Source organism: Coregonus lavaretus, assembly GCF_964263955.1.
Source record: "Coregonus lavaretus genome assembly, chromosome: 33".
Lineage (NCBI taxonomy): Eukaryota > Metazoa > Chordata > Actinopteri > Salmoniformes > Salmonidae > Coregonus > Coregonus lavaretus.
The window spans coordinates 3,942,237-3,966,622 of NC_140020.1; the positions used below are offsets into that span (position 1 = coordinate 3,942,237).

A 24,386-nucleotide genomic window follows, 5' to 3' on the forward strand; every position below is an offset into this window, starting at 1 on the left:
CAAATGCAGTAATTTGAGTCCTATTCAGGATGATGCAGCAAAATTGGGATGTCGAGTCATGACAGCCATCTAGCAAAAGCCTTATTTGTCACACCCCTTTCCTTTTGTAAAATACTTAGTATATTGGCATGACAACGCTAAGTGGTCTGTCGTCTGTGGAGACAACTGACAGGCGAGTCTAAGCAGACAGCCAGTTAAGTTCTGTCCAAGATGTCTGACAGAAGACAGAGAAACGTGTTCAATGCAACACTGACAAAAAAGCCAAACGTCGGCTTATTCACTGCTTGAAAGAGATGAAAAAGAAACTACTGACAATTAAAAGTTTTACTGAGCTGGATATTTAAATGTGGGGCTCTACTGACAGATCTTCTAGTGATATAAAAAGAGTTGGCTTTACTTCAACTATGAGTTGAATGATATTTCCCCTCTCTATTCTGGGTGCATCATATACCATTCAGTGGGATTATTTCAAAGAGAGTTGTTCAGTCTCTACGTTAGCATAGTGTTACATTATGACATAAATGCAACAACCTATTCTAGGTGTTTTCACACGCAGTTTCAAAGACGATTGCTTTTGAACAGGTCAATATATAAAAAAAGTTCATTTTATTCTCAAATAACATGTTAGCCTTAAACAAAATGGCATATTAGTTTCCTTAACCTGTAGGCAGTCTATGGACAAGGTAAGACAGCAATCCATGTTTTGGTTTTGTTTACCTAACCACTGTCTGGTGTTTACTTGGCAAGTGGTTAGCATTTTTGTCCAAAAATCGAGGCAAGTCAAAATCCCCAATACAATATTAGCGTTTTCCATGTCCAAATCATCTTAAAGTAACTTTATAGACTTCCACAATCAATTGTAGAGACGTTGGGATGATTTGGACATGGAACGTGAAACACTGAACATGAAAAAATAATAAACATGAAACACGGATCCAAAGTTCATGCAACATCTGACCAGAAAGACACCATGAATATCCTTGTTTACATTTTTTACTTCACACCTCTTTCAATCCACTGACTGCAGCATCAAAACTGCAGTATAATGTTATCATGACTGGCCAATCTATGATTATTTTTAGGGGGGGGTTATTATGTTGTTGTTATCACTGTTAATATTCTTGTGGTTTTGCGATAACTGACCATTTGTATAATACACACGCAGAAATGGAAACAGATAGATAGATTTACCAGAAATAAAATTCACATTCATGTGAAGCATTTGCATAACGGGAACGATTCTACTTGTTTACATTGTTTTGGGCAAAATAAGGGGGCGGTCAAAGTCCTGTGGGCCTAACACAGACATCCACTCTCAGAAGCACCGTGTGCTCTGCTCTCAGTACAACTCCCTTTCTAATATTTACACGTTTTACATTTTAGTCATTTAGCAGTCGTTTAGCCACTTACAGGAGAAATTAGGGTTAAGTGCCTTGCTCAAGCCACATCGACAGATGTTTCACCTAGTCAGCTCGGGGATTCAAACCAGGAACCTTCCGGTTACTGGCACAATGTTCTTTACAGCTAAGCTACTTACCTAATAGCAAGGCCTTTTTGCCCAGTAATGATTTAGCAATGGTGGGAAAGCCAATGCAAACAGAAACGGTTCCCGTAAACAAACATGTTTTGCAGAGCACACAGGCCAGTGGAGGGCAAACTCATGGGTATAAGACTGGCACTATTCTGCTGCCCTGACACTGTTGTTTAATCCAGCTAGTGCACCAAAGGGCAGATATAGGAAGAGATAGTGAGGCTTCAAGTAGACTACAGGAGATATACTGTATTACATTTACATTTACGTCATTTAGCAGACGCTCTTATCCAGAGCGACTTACAAATTGGTGCATTCACCTTATGATAGCCAGTGGGACAACCACTTTACAAATATTAATACTTTTTTTTTTTTTTTTTTTTTTATTAGAGTATATAACAGTGACACTTAGTGAGACATGTTGGTCCTGTGTGTCATCTCTGTCCTCAGTCTTCTCTCAGTGGGACTGGCAGCTCCTCTGTCCTGCGAGGATCTACTGAGACCCCTAGAGATGAACAGCACGGACCATGTTAGTACTATGTCTGTCTGTCTATTTCTGTCTGTCTATCTGTCTATCTGTCCGTTTGTATCCGTTTATCTATCTGTTGGACAGTTGGTATCTAACTACTGCTGTTATCCATCTATGTTTGTATCGGTCGGTATATACAGTATGTCTGGGTCCTATATCTCTTGCAGATTTGGGGTAAGTGGATTTCTATCGCAGAGAGCAGTGAGTTCCCTGGTGGCAGAGAGTATGCTGCAAAATAATGGATCACAGGCTGGATTCAGGTCTCTCCTGGACTCCAGAACAACACTGTTAAAGGATTACAGATGACAAACATGTAAGACAATTCTTGACCTTCAATGCGCTTCATGCTTATTGTATGTTCACTGTATGCATACCGTACCGGAAATGTAAATGTTAAAAACGTGTTGGAAATACAATAATTACACAACAGCAAACAGCATTGTAACACAAATTGTAATTGTAACGTGCAAAAATAATAATTATACCCCGTCTTTGCTTTTACGAACACTTGAAAACCCAGCTAGCACAAAAAATGCTATGTTTCTCAGAGCATGGTGAGACCGTGGTTGTCCTATTGTTATTTTGCTGCAACCTTCCCACAACTTTCTGGGAATGTTGCAGGATAGTTGCTTTGTTTTGGAACATTCTCAGCACATTCACACAAAAAAAACGTTTCTTAATATTTCATTACCTTAACAGAAAACTTCCTGTAAGTTCACACATAGTTATTTTTAATTTAATAATTGATAATAGTATAGGAATGCTCTCAAATTGTTCAGAGAACTTCTTTAAATACTCACAATTATGATTATTTTTGCATTTTTAATCATGATGACGATATAATATAATATATAATATGCCATTTAGCAGACGCTTTTATCCAAAGCGACTTACAGTCATATGTGGCCGGTGACACTTTGCTTCTTGAATAGCTTGAATATCCAAGATCTTGAAAACTTGACTGCTGACATGCAAAACAATGTGGGACAGTATCAGCAGTGGACTAGTGAAAAAAAAAAAAAAAGATTTTACATTTAAAAAAGGTCCAATGCAGCCGTTTTTATCTCAATATAAAATAATTTCTGGGTAACAATGAAGTACCTTACTGAAATTGTTAATAAAAATAAAATAAAAAATAGCTTCTTAGCAAAGAGAAATTTCTAAAGCAAGTATTTCGCTATGACTCAAAACTAGCTGTTATTGGCAGAGAGGTTTGGAACTCTTGGAACTCTTTTTTATTAGTCTATTTAATTTACTGCCTGGTGATGTCACCAGGCACGCCAAAACTCAATCCCACCAAAACAGGCTGAAATTACAGGCAGTCTTTTCAAACAGTTCTTACACTAAAAGGGAATTATCATAATTTTCACAATTTCACAGTATTATTCCAACCTCAGTGTGGAAATACACGGGCCCCGTGTAGCTCAGTTGGTAGAGCATGGCGCTTGCAACGCCAGGGTTGTGGGTTTGATTCCCACAGGGGGCCAGTATGAGAAAACAAATATGTATGCATGATCTGGATAAGAGCATCTGCTAAATGACTAAAATGAAATATACTGAATATAAAACATAGGAAATTCAAGTTTCTTTACTGTAATGTGCCTTTAAGTAAATCAGGTGATAAATGAGGTGAAAGGGAGACTGGAGTGAGACTTTAAGGGGAATTTCAGTGCTTCAACATAAAGTTTCCTGGAGGTCCCAACATGGTTCTATTTAAAAACAATTTAAACTAACCAGCAAACCGTGAACATTCCTGTGAACATTCCCAGGACATTAATTAACATTTCAATTAAGTTCTAGTTAGGATTTGTGCTAACATTAGGATGATAACGTCAAACAAACATTAAAATAATGTTTTTGATCAACAAATATTTTTTTCTAAGAAAATGTTTGAAATGAAATATCCTTGGAATGTTCTCCTAACATTTACTAAAATGTTGTTCACAACCTCTCTAAAAACTACCACAGAACATCCCCCTAAGGTTTTCATTAGGTTGCCAGGGAATGTAATAACACAATGTTCCCGTAGTGTTTTTAGAATATGCTGCTGCAACAAAATGTGGCTACCCGCCGCCCTCTCAATGGTCTCAAAGTTATAGTGTGATGCTGTGACATGATAATTCCAATAACATTCCCTGAACATACTTAAGCAATAAAAAAAAGAGTTCTGAAAACATTATTATTTGAAGTTGCCAAACTTTTAAACAAATGCCATTTCAATCATCTTACATCATTATATTTGATTAGGGTATTGTCCAAACATAGTTATAGATTTTGTAGCCCTTTCCTGCAGTCAAATGACCAAATCACCCTCTAGTGGCCTGATGGGTGGAACGTTATTAATTGATTAATTGACTATGGCTGTAGCACTCACATCTGTAGCCATGAAATGCTTTGAAAGGCTGGTCATGGCTCACATCAACACCATCATTCAAATAACCTCTCACTCAACGTCAACAAAACAAAGGAGATGATCGTGGACTTCAGGATACAGCAGAGGGTGCACCCCCCCTATCCACATCGACGGGACCCGCAGTGGAGAAGGTGGAAAGCTTCAAGGTCCTTGGCGTACACATCACTGACCAACTGAAATGGTCCACCCACGCAGACAGTGAGGTGAAGAAGGCGCAACTGAGCCTCTTCAACCTCAGGAGGCTGAATACATTTGGCTTGGCACCTAAAACCCTCACAAACTTTTACAGATGTACAATTGAGAGCATCCTGTCGGGCTGTATGACCGCCTGGTACGGCAACTGCACCGCCCGCAACCGCAGGGCTCTCCAGAGGGTGGTGCTGTCTGCCGAACGCATTACCGGGGGCAAACTATAATATTCTACTGTATCTTAGTCCATTCCGCTCTGTCATTGCTCCTCCATATATGTATATATTCTTAATTCCATTCCTTACTTAGATTTGTGTGTATTGGGTATATGTTGTGAAATTGTTAGATATTACTTGTTAGATATTACTGCACTGTCGGAGTTAGAAGCACAAGCATTTCGCTACACCCGCAATAACATCTGCTAAACACGTGTATGTGACAAATAACATTTTGATTTGATTTGATTTGACGAAGAAGGCATGACAATGCCTCTTCCCCTTCAAGAGGCTGAAAAGATTTGGCATGGAGACTCAAATCCTCAAACAGTTATACAGCTGCACTATTGAGAGCATCTTGACTGGCAGCATCACTGCTTGGTATGGCAACAGCACCGCCCGCGATCGCATGGCGCTACAGAGGGTGGCACGGACAGCCCAGTACATCACTGGGGCTGAGCTCCCTGCCATACAGGACCTCTATATCAGGCGGTGTGAAAGGAAGGCCCGGAAAATCGTTAAAGACTCCAGCCACCCAAGCCGTAGACTGTTCTCTCTGCTTCCACACGGCAAGCGGTACCGGAGCATGAAGTCTGACACCAACAGGCTCCTGAACAGCTTCTATTCCCAAGTCATAAGACTGCTAAATAGTTAATAAATCAGCTCCAAGTTATTTTAATTTTGGAAATCTGTTCCAAAGTATTCCCACGCATAATAGAGATATGTGTGATCGTATACAAACGTAAGCAAGGTTTGAAATGATTGTTTTAATGAAATATTATATCTGTTTGGGCTCCTTACGGTTAATTTGCGGTTTACAAATTATTTGTAATTATGTTCTGGTCCCCTGACCAACCGCTCAAGAAAAAAAGATGTGCCATGACCAGGCTTCCAAAGCACTTCATGATTACAGATGTGAGTGCTACAGGTCAGATTTGAGTGCTACAGGTCAGATGTGAGTGCTAATGTACCCGCATTGTTCTCACAGCATAATGAAATGTTTTGGACACTTTAAAATGACATAACAAATGTTATGTTAACATTCTTGCAACATCAGAGGAATGTTTTTTCCACATTAATACCAACATTGTATAATCATCAACACAACTGGACAGATTGTGTTATTATAACTTTTAGGGGGAATGTTCTTACACCTTTCCCACAGCTTAATGAAATGTTCTGGGAACATACACAGAACCAGTTTTGGTTTGTTGGGTATATTCTGGGAACGTTCTCAAATTGTGTGACATTAGGAATGTTCTCAGAACAAAGACAACTTAGAGAAATGTGTTTTGAGTGTAATGTGATGTATAATTTAATTTGTAATTGAATGTTGTAGTATATTTATCTCAGTTCATTACTCAACAGTGGAGGCAAATGCATCAGCATGACCAGTGTGATGACCATGGAAAACAACACATTTACGTCAAGTGAGTAAAGCCATAACAATACTACTACTACTACTACTACTACTACTACTACTACTACTACTACTACTACTACTACTACTAATAATAATAATAATAATAATAATAATAACAATAATAATAATAATAATGACTTTGCACTAAAGGATAGTGAACGAATGTGGTATGTCATGTTAAAAAAAGTGTGTGTTTGTGTGCCATAGCGTTGCCTTTGTCCTCTTCCCTGACCTACCTGAGTACCTGCCCTGACTGCCTCCTTGCCCACCAAAAGATGTCATTGCTTGGCAACTACAGCACTCTGTATCTCTACAGTAAGAACATTAGAAAATACACTGAGAGCCCTGTCTATCATGCTAAACTCAGTACTATGGTCTTGTTTAAAAACGTATTACTACTTAACTAATTGGACATGATATACAGTATGTGAAAATATGAATATGAAAATATGTTTATTTTGGGGCCCTCTGGCTCATAATATATTTTCTATTCCCTATGATGAACAGGTAAGAGAAAGGAGATCACCTCTGCTGAACTGAAAGTGTTTAAGAAACAGGTGGACTGTCTCAATTTGCCACCAGCTGTGTTCACAAACCCACAGAAAGGTAAGCATCTTACCTTACCTAGAGTTTTCACCAGAAACTATTTTCAGCGACCAAGCTACCATTTTAGAATGGAAGCAAGGTGAGCAGACTGAGTGATTCAACCAAAGTTTGCAAAGTTATCAGCGAAGCGCCGACTGCATGATAAGCTAGCGAACTAGATTTGACATTGTGCTTTGTCACTGTGCTGGATAGGCCAACAACAACGAGCTGTTCTGCATGCTGTTCGGAAGATACATCCACAAGGGTAGAATACCTTAATGCAAAGTAGCTTCTGGGGAAAACTAAATGTTGTATCCTTGTGATAATGTAAATGTTTATTTAATCACGGACTGTCATAATTTGCCGCATAGATGCCTGTCCAGATCCGACACAGGACAACAGCAAAACCCTGGACCTGTCGAAAGTGATTGAAATGCTGGGTGACAAGTTTGATCTTCAGAAGTCTTTGGAAGAGATGATAAGTAAATTACAACTAGAGGGTAATAAAGCAGATTAATTGTCAATATGTCATGTGGCGCCTCTATTCTTTCATATAATACATAAAAAAATTAAAAAACCTTTAGGTTACTGGCCCAACGCTCTTAACTGCTAGGCTACCTACCGCCCATGTAGTGCTAAATAAACAGGTTAAAGGAAATACAGGCAGGCACCACATTACTAGAAGAAAAAGTGCTCGCTCAATCAAGCATGATGGTAATTCATATAATAAAAAAAAAGCTTGAAACGGTAGTGAAATGGGATGTGTGAAGGATCCAATACTTTAACTTGTATGTGGTACAAATCACATTGTTGTGGGAGCACCTCCTCCCAGAGGATGAATTAGGCTGTGTGAGAAGATTTTAATCGTAAGAAACCTGCATACACATTATTTGAAGTACAATAGACCAACATAACTACTGCAGTAGGTCAAAACTGTGTGCTGGAAAACCTTGGTAGAGCATGGGTGGAGAAGGTATTGTGTTGCTCATGTGAATTTGCTTTATTTTTAGGCTTCAGACCAATGCCTACTTCTCACCTTTTTTTTTATACATTAAGGCTCTAAACCTTCTGTGCTTGGACCCCTAGCAAACCTGCATACATTCCAGTATGTTTCCGATGATGATGTTGGCAATCTTGTACATCACAATTTGGGCAATCTTGGACAAATCCATGCTACTTTCCTCTGCCCAGGTGCCGATTACATCCCACCAGGACCCGCAGTACCCGCAGCACCCTATGCGAAATGCCATCCCTGTCTATGGCAAAACACATTACTCCTTCTCACCGGTGGCATTCATACAAGGCAGGGTTGAAAACAAACACCAACAGTTCTAGGTGGGTTGCCAGGTGGGTGCTTGGGTAAAGTGGGACCATTTTCTCCCAGAGCTTGAGGGTGGCAAGATGTCATGAGAAACCAGTGTTTCATTTGAAAACACTTGTTTGTAGTTACATGAGCACTATTTATGCTACCAGGATGGTGGCGATAGCATAATCGCTGTTAAATACTGCAACGCACTGCAGGTTTCATTGAATTGAACCAAGGATGTCTAAAGGGATATGCTTTCAGCTCAGAGCGAAGATCAACAAGGGTCACTTCCTATTTGTACTCCGTTGTTCACACTCTGCGACTGGCATTGTTTTCAAAGACAATGAGGCACTTGCTGTTGTATATAAAAATGGCTATGTAAAAGTAAACATCAAGGAGAGAGTGGATAGATTCACACTCCCTTTCATATGATGTCATTCTAGGTGAGGAAAATTCAACACTTGTGTTGACAATTAAATATATATGAGTCATATCCCCCAACTTAAGACACCATCTGAACTGTTGATAGTTTTGGAGGTCCTGGGAAACACTTGAAGTAAGCTAAGTAAGTTCATTTTGATGCTTGGACCTTGGTCTTTGCAATTTGTTTAATGTCTTTCAAAACACACTGGTTTTTTAAAATGTACCAAGGGAGCAGAAAATGAAGAGCTAGACTCTAGAACTCTCCAACAAAAGCTTCTGCGCAAAGACTGGCACGTCTACAGACGGCTTCTCCAACTTCCTAAGCAACTCATAGTTCTCACACGTGTAACTCTACATACGGCCCTGTGTACGGACAACTATATGGCCCTGTGTACGGACAACTATATGGCCCTGTGTATAGACAACTATATGGCCCTGTGTATAGACAACTATATGGCCCTGTGTACGGACAACTATATGGCCCTGTGTACGGACAACTATATGGCCCTGTGTATAGACAACTATATGGCCCTGTGTATAGACAACTATATGGCCCTGTGTATAGACAACTATATGGCCCTGTGTATAGACAACTATATGGCCCTGTGTATAGACAACTATATGGCCCTGTGTATAGACAACTATATGGCCCTGTGTATGGACAACTATATGGCCCTGTGTATGGACAACTATATGGCCCTGTGTATAGACAACTATATGGCCCTGTGTATAGACAACTATATGGCCCTGTGTACAGACAACTATATGGCCCTGTGAATGGACAACTATATGGCCCTGTGTACAGACAACTATATGGCCCTGTGTATAGACAACTATATGGCCCTGTGTACAGACAACTATATGGCCCTGTGTATGGACAACTTTATGGCCCTGTGTATAGACAACTTTATGGCCCTGTGTATAGACAACTATATGGCCCTGTGTACAGACAACTTTATGGCCCTGTGTATAGACAACTATATGGCCCTGTGTATAGACAACTATATGGCCATGTGTACAGACAACTATATGGCCCTGTGTATAGACAACTATATGGCCCTGTGTATGGACAACTATATGGCCCTGTGTATAGACAACTATATGGCCCTGTGTACAGACAACTTTATGGCCCTGTGTATAGACAACTATATGGCCCTGTGTATAGACAACTATATGGCCATGTGTACAGACAACTATATGGCCCTGTGTATAGACAACTATATGGCCCTGTGTATGGACAACTATATGGCCCTGTGTATAGACAACTATATGGCCATGTGTACAGATAACTATATGGCCCTGTGTATGGACAACTATATGGCCCTGTGTATAGACAACTATATGGCCCTGTGTATAGACAACTATATGGCCCTGTGTATAGACAACTATATGGCCCTGTGTATAGACAACTATATGGCCCTGTGTATGGACAACTATATGGCCCTGTGTATAGACAACTATATGGCCCTGTGTATAGACAACTATATGGCCCTGTGTATAGACAACTATATGGCCCTGTGTATGGACAACTATATGGCCCTGTGTATAGACAACTATATGGCCCTGTGTATGGACAACTATATGGCCCTGTGTATGGACAACTATATGGCCCTGTGTATAGACAACTATATGGCCATGTGTATGGACAACTATATGGCCCTGTGTATAGACAACTATATGGCCCTGTGTATAGACAACTATATGGCCCTGTGTATAGACAACTATATGGCCCTGTGTATAGACAACTATATGGCCCTGTGTACGGACAACTATATGGCCCTGTGTATAGACAACTATATGGCCCTGTGTATAGACAACTATATGGCCCTGTGTACAGACAACTATATGGCCCTGTGTATAGACAACTATATGGCCCTGTGTATAGACAACTATATGGCCCTGTGTATAGACAACTATATGGCCCTGTGTATGGACAACTATATGGCCCTGTGTACAGACAACTTTTCTAACATAAAAGTTGTGGCAACATCAAACCAAGTGAGGGTTATACGGACTTATCCATTCACTGTGGCTGGTGCCATTTTGACCCACGCAGCACTATAGGCCATGTCCCAATAATTTAGAATAGCCTCCTGTCGTCATCTCTTTTCCTTGAACACTGATCTAAAAGGACATGATGGGGTGAAAACAATTTGATTCGAACTGATATCAATGGTCACAAAGTAAAGTAGGGGGAAAAGCCATTGAAACCCAGCCATAGTCTGGGCAGGTAGGCAGGCAGGCCATGAGGAATGACCTGAAACTACATCACACCAAGCCAAAGGACCTGGGGGTTACGGTTAGTTAGGCGCACGCCCAAGGAAACATTTTCCCCCTGCAAAGACCCCTGTGAACAAACACACTGTAATATTTGAAATATACAGGACGAATGAAATTATAATCTGCAGCTGTTTTTTTTTTTTATGTTGTAGCTTTTCTTGAACAATTTCCATGACGACAGACTTTGTCTTATTTTTTTTATTTTTTTAGGGCGTAGATCAGCTTTAATATTGCAGATTGTAACTTCCATCAATGTCATTGTCTGCATCACTTCCAATCCCCCATTTGTTTTGTTTTTCTCGCAAATATATATGTGTACATACATACATACATACATACATACATACATACATATATACATACATACATACATATATAAATACACATACATATACATACACATATACATATCCTTTTTTTTAAATAATATTTCCCTTTATTACTTTCCAACCCAACCACCCCTTCCCTAATTGGAGTAAACTTGTGAACAGCAATGCTTAGGCCTCTACTTCCAGCTTATACATACTATATACATTTTATGGACACAGTCAATTTTACAATAATTCTATTTTGTTTTTGTTTTTTAGGACAAACTTTAGTTTAACCAGAGATTTAGTAAACAGATCCATACACACAGCAAACACAATGCAATTGCATGGTACAATATTGGAGCTCCCGGAAGGAAAATGTCGCTCCCCAGACTCCAAGCCAGACTAAACTATTCATGGGCCCAGGGAGGGGGGGTGATAATCAAAGCTCTGCCTGACACAAGACATGCCCCTATACCATCATGCATGGGCAGAAACCCCCGCCCCCATGAGAGAGTATGCCAGCCCGTACCACCATTACAGCTTGAAGTCAAGGTGGACTAAATTTCAGATTTGGTTTTTGGGAATGACATGCCGATCTCACAGATAGAGAGAGCATGATCTGGCATGGATATCCACATGACCTATCAAACAAAAGAGAAGAGCCAAGAGAAACTTGGGATTATATTATTATTATACTATATTAAATTATAATCGATTATATTATATTATATTATACCCTCATCCAACCAACAGATCTAATATCAGCTCATCCTGTCCAAAGACTTAACCACATAGTGAGGAAAACCACAAAACAGACTTTAAAGCAGCTCCGGGATCAATTCTAATGTTCACCTTCCCATCTGGCTGTGACATGGAGAGAGATCACCTTCCTATCTGACTCTGTGATATGGAGAGAGATCACCTTCCTATCTGACTCTGTGATATGGAGAGAGATCACCTTCCTATCTGACTCTGTGATATGGAGAGAGATCACCTTCCTATCTGACTCTGTGATATGGAGAGAGATCACCTTCCTATCTGACTCTGTGATATGGAGAGAGATCACCTTCCTATCTGACTCTGTGACATGGAGAGAGATCTGCTTCTGGTATCTACGTAGTAGTAGTGTCCCACTGGGTATCTACGTAGTAGTAGTGTCCCACTGGGCATAGACGTCAATTCAACGTCTGCTAAATGATGTAAATGTAAATGTATTCTACGTTGATTCAACCAGTGTGTGCCCAGTGGGGTGTGTTACTGAGAAGTCTGTGGTAAATGGTCATGAATTCAGCTTGAAGATGTCTGTCAAATCCTATTTTAAAAACTCCATAAACAAAGTGGTCTTCTCAGAAGGTGAACACAAAACTTCCATGGACAACATACGTTTTATTACCATTATCAGGATACCCTTAATAATAACAACGGGTATGACTGGCTCCATTTCTGATGTTCAGCACTTCCTTCCATGGCTGATGGGGATCCGATGAAAGCCATCGTTCATGATGATGAGCTCAAAGTGCTGACTAGGCCCCCTTTATGAGCTGGGCAAATAACTCGGTCGCATCCCAAATGGCACCCTATTCCCTATATAGTGCATTACATTTAACTATGGGCACTGGTCAAAAGTAATGCATTACATAGGGAAGAGGGTGACGTTTGTAACGCATATCTTAACTGCTGAGAGTAGCAGAAATAACATGCTATAAAGCATATAAGCCAAAGCGGGTTACATAAAAATGTACCATGGTAGAGGAGGAGGAGGAAAGGTCAGACATAGGAAGCGTGCATGTTTGAAACTGTGTTGACAAGTACACAAGCCAGAGTTTTTCAGGGTGTGAACTGGTAAAGTTCTGAAAACTGGCCTTTCCATGGCAAATACTCTGGTCCCTTTATTTGGATAGTCTGGATAGTCACTCTGTAGACGCTCTACAGTAGGGATCATCAACTAGATTCAGGTTAGGGTTAGGGTTAGGGTTAGGGTTAGGGTTAGGGTTAGGGTTAGGGGTAGGGTTAGGGTTAGGGTTAGGGTTAGGGTTAGGGTTAGGGTTAGGGTTCGGGTTAGTAGATAGTTGAAATATTCCTGATAGTCTGTAGGTGGTCTGAAGAGCATCTACAGATGGACTATCCAAATAAAGTGTTACCAAAACTCTCTCTCTGCTTATCCCCTCTCTCTCTCTGCCTCTCTCTCTCTCTCTCTCTCTGCCTCTATCTCTCTCTGCCTCTCTCTCTCTGCTTATCTCTCTCTCTCTGCTTATCTCTCTCTCTCTGCCCCACTCTCTCTGCTTATCTCTCTCTCTCTACCTTCCTCTCTCTGCTTATCTCTCTCTCTCTCTCTCTCTCTCTCTCTGCCTCTCTCTCTCTCTCTCTCTCTCTCTGCCTCTATCTCTCTCTCTCTGCCTCTCTCTCTCTGCTTATCTCTCTCTCTCTGCTTATCTCTCTCTCTCTCTGCCCCACTCTCTCTGCTTATCTCTCTCTCTCTACCTTCCTCTCTCTGCTTATCGCTCTCTCTCTGCTTATCTCTCTCACTCTCTCTCTGCCTCTCTCTCTGCTTATCTCTCTCACTCTCTCTGCCTCTCTCTCTGCTTATCTCTCTCTCTACCTCACTCTCTCTCTGCCTCTCTCTCTGCCTCTCTCTTTCTGCTTATCTCTCTCACTCTCTCTCTGCCTTTCTCTCTGCTTATCTCTCTCTCTCTCTCGCTCTGCTTATCTCTCTCTATCTCTGTCTCTCTCTCTCTCTCTCTCTCTCTCTCTGTGTCTCTCTCTCTTTGCTTATCTCTCTCTCTCTCTCTGCTTCTCTCTCTCTCTCTCTCTCTCTCTCTGCTTAACCCTCTCACTCACTCTCTGACTTCCTCTGTGACTATCTCATACACACTTGCACAGCACAGCACATACTGTATCATAGCTGGGTACATCTAGCGAATCCGCCAAGTTCTACTTTCGCTCTGAGAGGATGGGAAGAGAGCGCTGTCACTATGGGAAATGGGCCCGTGAGCAGTGTCCCAGACCACAATTGGGACAGGAGTGCACTTTGAGGATTATTCTCAGCAATACAAACCTGACAAAAGACCTCAGTATCAAATGCCTCTCCACACTTCTACATTGTCCTATGAGCATGGTTCGTAGCCTTAAAAATAACCCTTATGTAAAAGTCCCATGGCATTCACATTGAAAATCATGGGGTAGGCCCATGAGAAGTCATGGGACACCAGCAGCCTTTTATGCCGTGTGTTTTTTCCACAAAGCAATAGTCAACAGGTCGTGATATAGCCTACAGGTGAAAAATAATTCGTAACATCAGCTGTTTCGTTGATTTATCTGGTACTTGTGTGGGGTTCATTCATAGGCTACATGTCTATCTGAAACAATGACATGTCTATCTGAACCAATGACATGTCTATCTGAACCAATTACATGTTTATCTGAAGTTATAAGCTCTTAACTGCTAGGCCTACCTTTCTGGGTGTTTAAACCATGCAGTGACTGCATCTATAAGCCTAAAACCATGAGGAAAAAATAGATATATAAAAGCAGAACTGTGTGTCCGACTACATTGTTGGGACAGTTGTCTTAAGTAATTGTTTTAATGGTGAAGAGCGGAGCGTTCAAAGTTACAAACCTTCAGGGACGCAGGGTCGGCCAAAGCAAGCGCTTGCCTGTTCAGCTCTGTAGCAATGATCTGACATCGTTGGCACAAGGTCCCCTCGCCTTCTCCCTTTTCCCCATAGTGACTCAACTCCGTCACGGACACTGACCCAGCGCCCTCGGGGTTTGGCCGGCCGCCGCATTCAACATCCTCCACCGGCGCTGAGTGAAGCCTCTTCCTTGGATTGACTCCCAGAGATATCAGGGTCTCTCCCTCAACAACCTTATAAAACAGGGAAGAAATACAAGTTTTAATAAAGGTGTCTGTCTTCTGACTAGTTATCAATACAGCAAGAATGCATATGCACACCTGTATGATGGAGGATTGTAATTGATAATAATGCACAGGTGTAGGTAATCACATTCAACAGACACTTCCGCCCATGAGCAATTAGGTTAAAGGTGATAGGTTAAAGGGGCAATCTGCACTTCAAACATCAACAAAGCAGTTACCCCGCCACTGATTTGATAAACAGCTGCAGGATGGGTCTCAAATTCATAAACACAGCTATGGTTGCAAGGACTGACTATCCATGAGATCAAAATGACTGTTTTAATCATGTCTTGAGGCTATTCAGTGTTTGTTTACAATTATTATTTTTACAAATAGTAAAACAGGTTTTGGGTTTTGATGGGGTATGACAGTTGAATTAAGCTCATGAGGCATTTATAAATTATATTATTCAACAATCAATGGGTATAATATATATAATTAATATAATATAATTAAATATATATATATATATATATATATATATATATAATTAAAAGTACAAAAATGTATGTATCAATTGCAGATTGCCCCTAAAAGGTGATATGCAACGGTCTCCATATAAACAAAAAGGAAGCCATAGCCTATAGTCAGGGTCTGATGTTTTACTTTACACAATGCATAGCAAAAAAGTTGTATAGTTAACTCATCTCAGACATCTGAAACGTCATCCATCGATATACTCAAGGGACCTCACCGTATATCTCCTGTAGTCTGGTTTGCGTCCTCGAGCCGTATTCCAATACTGTGAGTACATCTCGTATATGTTACCAACTCACACACGTTTTCGATTGAACCTGTAATGTTATTGCCTACAGTTCCCACGTTTATTGGTGACGATTTGGCCCTTGCATATATTGGTAAATCGCCCAGAAAAATGTATGGTGATAAGATAGTCCTCGCAGTAGTCCCTTGGCAGTTTAATTCATTCCCACAGCGCGTCTGACAGCGATAGAATTCAATTTGGTGGAATGTTCGGATGAGGTAATAGCCTCCATGGGATGGATGGGTGGAGCTCTCGGTTTCAACTTCCTCTAACTTTGTGATGGGACGTTTGACTAGGGGATATGGGGCGCTCTGTCATGAAAGTTCAGTATCACAATTAGACTGCACATAGGCCTACTATAGATAATAATGGAGATGAAACAGTATCATTTTTATTGATTGACTGTAATAAATCTCGTATTACCTTGCCAAAATGTATATCACTTTTTTTCACTCTTGATGACAAGGATTAGGCTACTGTTTCAATTTATGAACGACATCCTTAAAAAATTGCTAGGCTTTGTGATCGACATTGTAATTGCGTCATTTTCATACCAAAGTCCGCACATTTACAACAGTGAGGATGGAGAGTGCTTGGCCTGACTGATTATCGAAGCTACTCGTGTACACTCAAGTCCCGTATGCAAAGACCCATTTGGATTTATTTTGTGCGCCTGTGTGATCGTAATTATTTATAGTCAAGAACTCACGCTCGCCAAACAGTAGGCTACTGTACTCGTGTTGGGTAGGCTGCTAACACCACCTCTTATAATAAGACGAAGGCCCTGGTTCGTATTGCTCTGGCGCCCTCACCTGACCATTATCTGACACAATTACTCGTTATATATTAGGCTACTGATTTCAGCTCACAGTCTAGACATTAATATCTGACATATGAGGAATGACAGCACGTCCGTAGCATATCTGTGTTTCTCGAATGCATCATCGTCAAACAACTGCTGCTGTTGCGTGGATAGACTAGCCTACTGAAAATTACTCATTAGATTGATTTGACAATATATTGATTTATTTGACAATTTAAAACACAATGCAACCACACATGTGGATAATGCATTTACAATCATCTAAGATGACACCAAAAAGTTTTGAAAACGTATTTCTATTGTGGTCCTCTTAAATAGTTTTAAAAAAATTACAAACGTAAACATAGTCTACTAGGCATACGTTGGTTACACAAAACAAAACAAAGAACTGGACGACATTGTCATAGCCTAGAGCATTACATACAGATATTTTTTCTTTCTTCTATTGCTCGATCATTAGCCAGCTTTTGACATTCTTTTTAAAAGAAGTTGGCATGGCTTTGAGTTGCTGTGGTAGTCAACAGCGCCGGTATATAAAAAGGTGTTCAACAAAAATGGAAAGTCTGGTCTCGTGACTCCTTTTTGTGTAACCGACATTTCTCAATAGCCTTTATGCATTTTGCACTAAAAACCTTTGCTAACTTTCAACGGCATACTTTTGCAGACATAACCTACTCTGACAGTATATTTTCGTAGCCAGTCTGTCTCATGAAATAGAGCGTGCTTGCTGTGAACTTAGCACGACAACGAAGTAACAAGTTATCCACCGAAGATCGGGCGCTGTTCATGGTGCTGAATCTTGGACTACTACGGCGAGTCATCAGCAAACAAAAGTACATTTATCTGATAAAGACGCATAGACTTCTTTACCATTCAGTCAGCAACTAAATATCACCACTTGCAATACCTTAGTTGCATATGCAATATTTTAATTTGTCATTTAACCTATTTTTTTTTATGTTTTGCGCTTACCTGAGCTTTTCTTCGCATTAGATGACTGGTATATCCAAATATATAGCCATGTGGATAGCCATCGGTATCCACATAGAACGCACCCAGATCCTCATAAGTGGGCACCGTTTTTTCCACCTCAGAGGTCCCAGTGGAATTATATAAAGCCATGGAAAGTCGTCCCTCAAGTCGCTATGATTCTGTCAAACTGACACGCACCAAGTATCATCTCATATTTTCAGCGTCATATTCTCACTGATATATTCGTCATGACAAAATGATTCCAGACAGCAGCTTTCTCTTGTCCGATTCCGAAAGTTCAACAACAAATTATTTGCATATCCCAAGTCCGTAGGCTATCATCTATTTCATGGTGGCGCTGGAATCGGATCCTATTCGGTCGCTCTCATTCTATCAGTCCCAAATGAAAGCATATGAGCGTACCACGCGTGGATTACCTGAAAGCATCCGCCCCCTGCCATTCACTCGTTCACTCACTCTCAGTCTCTTCAAACACTGGTTGTTGAATGCGCGCTCACGCCGCATACAGTGGCCACACCAGCGGCCATAAAGGCCACACGCTCTCGTGTCATGCATTGACATTATCATATTGGTTTGTGTCCATTGCTCTAAAAAGGTGTTTGTGTGTATGTGTGCTTTTGGTCGGGAAAATGATTTCATATTCTCAAGCATCAGTAATAATGTAGTAATGCAACTGTGTTTCTTGAGTTGAATATTTCAATGCATAGATCTTCAGTCATGGGACAAAATGGCCATGCTTTTTTGAAATCAGTAGAACATTAGGCTGTTCTGTTGTCATAGAGATCGCCTGATGTTTTCATTGGATAAAAATAATATAGGGTTTAGGCTTGTACTTGCTTAAAAGTGACAGTAGTGTGCTCTCTCATCTGTTTTCATATTCGTGTATAGACCTATGCGCCGCAGGCCTTCTAGCTTAGTCATAGTCCACTTCACCTTTATTTGACCATCATTATGTGACTGTTTGGTGGATAACCTTTACCTACCCTTAGGGAGATGGCCTCTTTGAAATTAATCAACCGGTTCATGTAGGGGTTGCCCATTTGCGTTCTCCTTGTTTGGGGTTTTTAACAACCGGTTTTTCTGGGCCATGTTGATTGATGCACGCCAAAGCCACCTGACCCACAGATAAAAGGGAAAATGACTTCAACCCTATCAGGGTAGTCGGGGTTTTGTGTTGCCAGAGATGGAGGAATATCCACGAGTGACTTGATCACAATGCTTAATTGCGTAGATAACGTCTATTTTTCTTTGGCGCTTTAAAAGCGAATTGTAAGACATTACATCCTGACGCCTAATAAAACAAATCTTATCTCCTGAACACAGAAAGCTCGTTTCAGATAACCAGGCGGCCATTACGAGCGAAAACAAAGTCATTTATGTCAAACGTGCTCTATTGCTTCTTCTCCCACAAGTTAGGGGTTGGTTTGTCTGATTGTTCCGAGAAGCTGGGGTCAATGACTCTCCTTGTAAGACCTTGACAAAATGGCTTTTAATAAAGTGAAACCTTCAGCTGGAAATAGAGAGTGTGACCCTTTATAAAGGAGTAAAAGGTAGGTAGTGCTGAATTATGCCTGTAACTGCTTAATGAAGCCTATAACTGAGGCCTATGCCTTTGGTAGGCGTTATGCTTGTTCCTATATCCCCTTTTCCACGTCGAGGACTATAGGCTATAGGCCTATACCCTATGATATTAAGATGTGTCTAAAAGGGTCCAAAAACTAATGTTGGCCCAAAAGCACGAGATCCAATAAAATGACAGCCATGCATTTATTCATTTATATTACGTGTTCGCCCACCTATACCACCCACAATCAATGAGACAATCCAGAGAAATATGCAAATCCTCCCGAGTGGCGCAGCGGTCTAAGGCACTGCATCTCAGTGCTTGAGGCATCACTACAGACCCCTGGTTCGATTCCAGGCTGTATCACAACCGACCGTGATTGGGAGTCCCGTAGGCTGTAGGCCGTCATTGTAAATAAGAATTTGTTCTTAACTGACTTGCCTAGTTAAATAAAGGTAAAAAAAAATAAAAATACAATTTCATCTGGATTAGGCCTATGCCAGTATTTGGCATGGCTGCAGCCTTGATATCATCACGCACAATTGTATGGCACACCTCTACCTCAGACCACAGGATAAACACACTTTCGAACAGCAACACACCTGTCAAGAGGGTTACGCCTTGACCACACAGACAGAGAAACGGCGCAAAATAGTACGCAGCATCATCAGCAGCAGCATCATCATCATCATCTTTGTGTGCAACAAAAGTTCAACATTCACCTTCTGCTACCATTTCTGTCAAGCCGTCTTCGCATTCAGTTTGACGCATACGTTCGATAAATTCAACGTGTGCACCACACAGAACGCACTGCAACTGCCTCTGCAATGCAATGCTGCAAAGCAAATGCAGCGTTCAATTGGAAATGAATGTACTTTTGGTGTACCAAAATGTAAAAACACTGTCGGTGTGATCCAGGCCTTAGAAATAACATTGTAAGTTATTGTCAGGGTCCAGAGGCAACCATTATGATTTAAGATGTCCACCCATCCGCGGGAGCAGGCTGGTCTGCCCCGAAAGGTGACAGAAATGACAAAGAAAGCATCCTACGGGACATCTCAGCTGTTAACCAGCTCATGTAATCTCGCCAGTCAATCATTTCCCTTTCATTAATACAAAGAGAAGCTCTGGATAGAAATGTTAAGTCCAACTTCTTAACCTTTAGCTTATCCTCGGGAAAGAAAACAGGGAAACATTTGGCTAGATAGAGCTAAAGGCCAGGTTTGCTTCTGTTGATCGATTTAGGCTGTTTCACTTATTTTAGATAACAAGAGAGTCACATTGTAGGGTAGGCCTATAGACGTGGTAAAGAGGTCAATGGAACTTGACAAAAACAATGGAAATGCCATGGAAATGCGTGGGGAAAAGATGCTGTAGGGGAAAGATCCCGAATGTCCTCATTGTCCCCCAGCAAAATTAGCCAACATTTAGCCTATTGTTTATATGTGTAGGCTATATCACACTATGTTGAGGTAAAAATCGGAGTATAAGGCTTGTATGGATGTTAACCCAATACATGTTCATGTCATCGTTACCAATCAACTGCATTACAGTTAAAAACGACTGACTACCACCACAGACTTCTCTATGCTAGCTATGCAACAGTACCAGCTTACACAAACAAGTTAGCATTTAGCAGTAAATTCTTCTAAACCTGAAAAGGGACTACTTCTAAATATTATGCAGCGAAAACAATAACATGCACTACCAGTCAAAAGTTTGGACAAACCTACTCATACAAGGGTTTTTCTTTATTTTTACTATTTTTTACATTGTAGAATAATAGTGAAGACATCAACACAATGAAATAACACATATGGAATCATGTAGTAACCAAAAAAGTGTTAAACAAATCAAAATATATTTTATATTTGAGATTCTTCAAATAGCCACCATTTGCCTTGATGACAGCTTTGCACACTCTTGGCATTCTCTCAACCAGCTTCATGAAGTAGTCACCTGGAATGCATTTCAATTAAAAGGTGTGCCTTCTTAAAAGTTAATTTGCGGAATTTCTTTCCTTCTTAATGCATTTGAGCCAATGAGTTGTGTTGTGACAAGGCAGTGTGTCAGAGCGGGCGTAGGTGTGGTGTAGGAATCAGATGCAGGACACAGATGCTAGTCCAAAAATACTTTAGTAAAGTCCACAAAAAGAACGGCTACAAACAGAGCCGGAGGCACGAGAAAAATAACGCACACAGCGTATAAATGCAAAACACAGCAAACTCGCACAACAAGTGCGGACTCTCTATCTAATACAGAATAGAGCACTAACTGACTGGAAGCACCAGCTGACAAGGAACAACTACACACAACCACAAGACAGAAACAACGAGAACTTAAAGGACACATAATCAAGACAAAATGAGAAACAGGTGTACCAAAACAGACCAAACCAAACAAACACAGAAACAACGAACGGTGGCAGCTAGTACTCCGGAGACGACGACCGCCGAAGCCTGCCCGAACAAGGAGAAGGAGCAGCCTCGGCCGAAACCGTGACAGTACCCCCCCCCCCTTGACGCGCGGCTCCAGCCGTGCGCCGACCCCGGCCTCGGGGACGACCAGGAGGACGCGGAGCAGGGCGCGTGGGATGACCACGATGGAACTCAGTCAGAAGGGACGGGTCTAAGATATCTCTCCTCGGCACCCAGCACCGCTCCTCCGGACCGTACCCCTCCCACTCCACGAGATATTGGAGACCCCCCATCCGACGTCTCGAATCCAGGATGGACCGAATTGTGTACGCCGGAGCCCCCTCGATGTCCAGCGGGGGCGGAGGAGTCTCTGCTATCTCACAGTCCTGGAGTGGACCAGCTACCACCGGCCTGAGGAGAGACACATGGAACGAGGGGTTAATATTCTTATAATCAATAGGTAGTTGTAATCTGTAACACACCTCGTTCAACCTCCTCAGGACTTTAAAAGGCCCCACAAACCGCCGACCCAGCTTCCGGCAGGGCAGGCAGAGGAGCAGGTTTCTGGTCGAGAGCCAGACTCGATCTCCCGGTGCGTACACCGGTCCCTCACTGCGGTGGAGATCGGCGCTCGCCTTGTGTTGACGGATGGCCCGCTGCAGATGTACGTGAGCAGCGTTCCACGTCTCCTCCGAACACCGCACCCACTCATCCACCGCAGGGGCCTCGATCTGGCTCTGATGCCAAGGTGCTGATGCCAAGGCTGTCGTGGTATCGGCTTGAGGGGGGTTATACACAGCTGTAACAATAACTGAAGAGAATTCTCTTGGGAGATAATACGGTCTGCATTTGATTGTGAGGAATTCTAGGTCAGGTGAACAAAATGACTTGGTTTCCTGTATGTTGTTACAATCACACCAAGAGTCGTTAGTCATGAAACATACCCCCCCCCCCCCCCCCACCACCACCCTTCTTCTTCCCGGAGAGATGATTATTCCTGTCGGCGCGATGTACTGAGAACCCAGATGGCTGTATGGACGGGGACAGTATATCCCGAGAGAGCCAGAAAATCTTGAGCATTATTACATACAGCCGAGAATAACTATTGGATATCAGAGCGCCGTCAACTTACCAGCACTATGACCAGGAATACGACTTTACCGAAGCGGCCTCTGGAATCAGTTCAAATGCCCTGGGTGGTGCGAACAAAGGATCCGCTTTGGGAAAGTCGTATTTCTGGTCATAGTGCTGGTAAGTTGATGCCGCTCTTACATCCAATAGCTCTTCCCCGTTATATATAATAACACTTAAGATTTTCTGGGCTAACAATGTAAGAAATAATACTTAAAAAAACAAAATACTGCAAAGTTTCCTAAGGAGTAGAAGCGAGGCAGCCCTCTCTGTCGGTGCCATCTGTATGAACTAGTGATGGAGACAGTTGGAGACAGTCGACTGACTAGTACAAATGAAAAAAACAATTGGGTGCAATCATTTGGTTCGTGGACCGTGTCAAGGGTGAAGATCTTGGAGTTTTAGCTTTTCCAAGTTCTATTTGCAAGGCATGATGATTTGGCTGGGCTGCTTTCCATTCTAATTTATCGGGTTTAACCCTTGTGGTTTCGGTTGGTTGAAGGCCGCGCTTGGCCAAATCCAATAAACATAAAAAACAATCTGCAATGAGTGCTTGATGTCAGACAGTAAAGACGAGAGTGGTAGGCACTATGTTTGAGGAAATTGGTCTCTATTGTAGCCTATATCCACAGTAGGCATACAGACCTAGGCTATAGTAAAACAATATTTAACCTCTACGGGATTGGTGTCCCGTATACGGGACGGTTAAGCTAACGTGCACTAATGTGATTAGCATGACTGTTGTAAGTAACAGTAAACTTTCCAGGACATAGACATGTCTTATATGGGCAGAAAGCTTACATTCTTGTTAATCTAACTGCACTGTCCAATTTACAGTAGCTATCACAGTGAAAAATAACATGCTATTGTTTGAGGAGAGTGCACAACAACAAAAAACGTATCACCGCAACTGGTTTGGGCGGCAGGTAGCTTAGTGGGTATGAGCGTTGTGCCAGTAACCGAAAGGTCGCTGGTTCTAATCCCCGAGCCGACTAGGTGAAAAATCTGTCGATGTGCCCTTAAGCAAGGCACTTAACCCTAATTGCTCATGTAAGTCGCTCTGGATAAGAGCGTCTGCTAAATGACTAAAATGTAAATGTAAAAATGTTTGATACATTCACCTCTGAAGGTAAATAATGTACTTACATTCAGTAATCTTGCTCTGAGTTGTCATCCTATGGGTCCCAGAGATAAAATGTAGCATAGTTTTGTTTGATAAAATCAATTTTTATATTCAAATGTAGGAACTGGGGTCTACAGTTTGAACCCCTGCTGTCTCTGGCTCCACACCCACCCCACCCCGCCATCTACAGTGAGGGAAAAAAGTATTTGATCCCCTGCTGATTTTGTACGTTTGCCCACTGACAAAGACATGATCAGTCTATAATTTTAATGGTAGGTTTATTTAAACAGTGAGAGACAGAATAACAACAAAAAAATCCAGAAAAACGCATGTCAAAAATGTTATAAATTGATTTGCATTTTAATGAGGGAAATAAGTATTTGACCCCTCTGCAAAACATGACTTAGTACTTGGTGGCAAAACCCTTGTTGGCAATCACAGAGGTCAAACG

At 41.5% G+C, this 24,386-nt stretch overlaps 2 protein-coding genes across 3 annotated transcripts in view; one reads left to right on the top strand and one right to left on the bottom strand.

The window, feature by feature from the left end:
* The window catches only part of LOC311108090 (kinesin-like protein KIF26A), a 111,187-nt gene extending 92,954 nt beyond the window's left edge, over positions 1 to 18,233 (bottom strand). The window contains exons 1-2 of the mRNA XM_084150731.1: positions 17,680 to 18,233; positions 14,822 to 15,070 (exon numbers count right to left, since the gene is read on the bottom strand). Coding sequence (XP_084006857.1) covers positions 14,822 to 15,070; positions 17,680 to 17,829 — 399 coding nt within the window. The 5' untranslated portion in view covers positions 17,830 to 18,233. The remainder of the gene's footprint in view (positions 1 to 14,821; positions 15,071 to 17,679) is intronic.
* Positions 1,690 to 12,495, top strand: LOC311108342 (uncharacterized protein). Of its 2 annotated transcripts, XM_084150973.1 has the most exons (8): positions 1,690 to 2,060; positions 2,228 to 2,373; positions 6,246 to 6,307; positions 6,508 to 6,615; positions 6,808 to 6,906; positions 7,257 to 7,385; positions 8,077 to 8,220; positions 11,482 to 12,495. In XM_084150973.1, the coding sequence occupies exons 2-7, from the start codon at positions 2,363 to 2,365 to the stop codon at positions 8,196 to 8,198; spliced, it is 531 nt and encodes a 176-aa protein (XP_084007099.1). In that variant the 5' UTR covers positions 1,690 to 2,060; positions 2,228 to 2,362; the 3' UTR covers positions 8,199 to 8,220; positions 11,482 to 12,495. The 2 variants fall into 2 exon arrangements, with proteins under 2 accessions (XP_084007099.1, XP_084007100.1); XM_084150974.1 differs by lacking the exon at positions 8,077 to 8,220 and having other exon boundaries at positions 1,692 to 2,060.
* Positions 18,234 to 24,386: the final 6,153 nt, after the last annotated feature.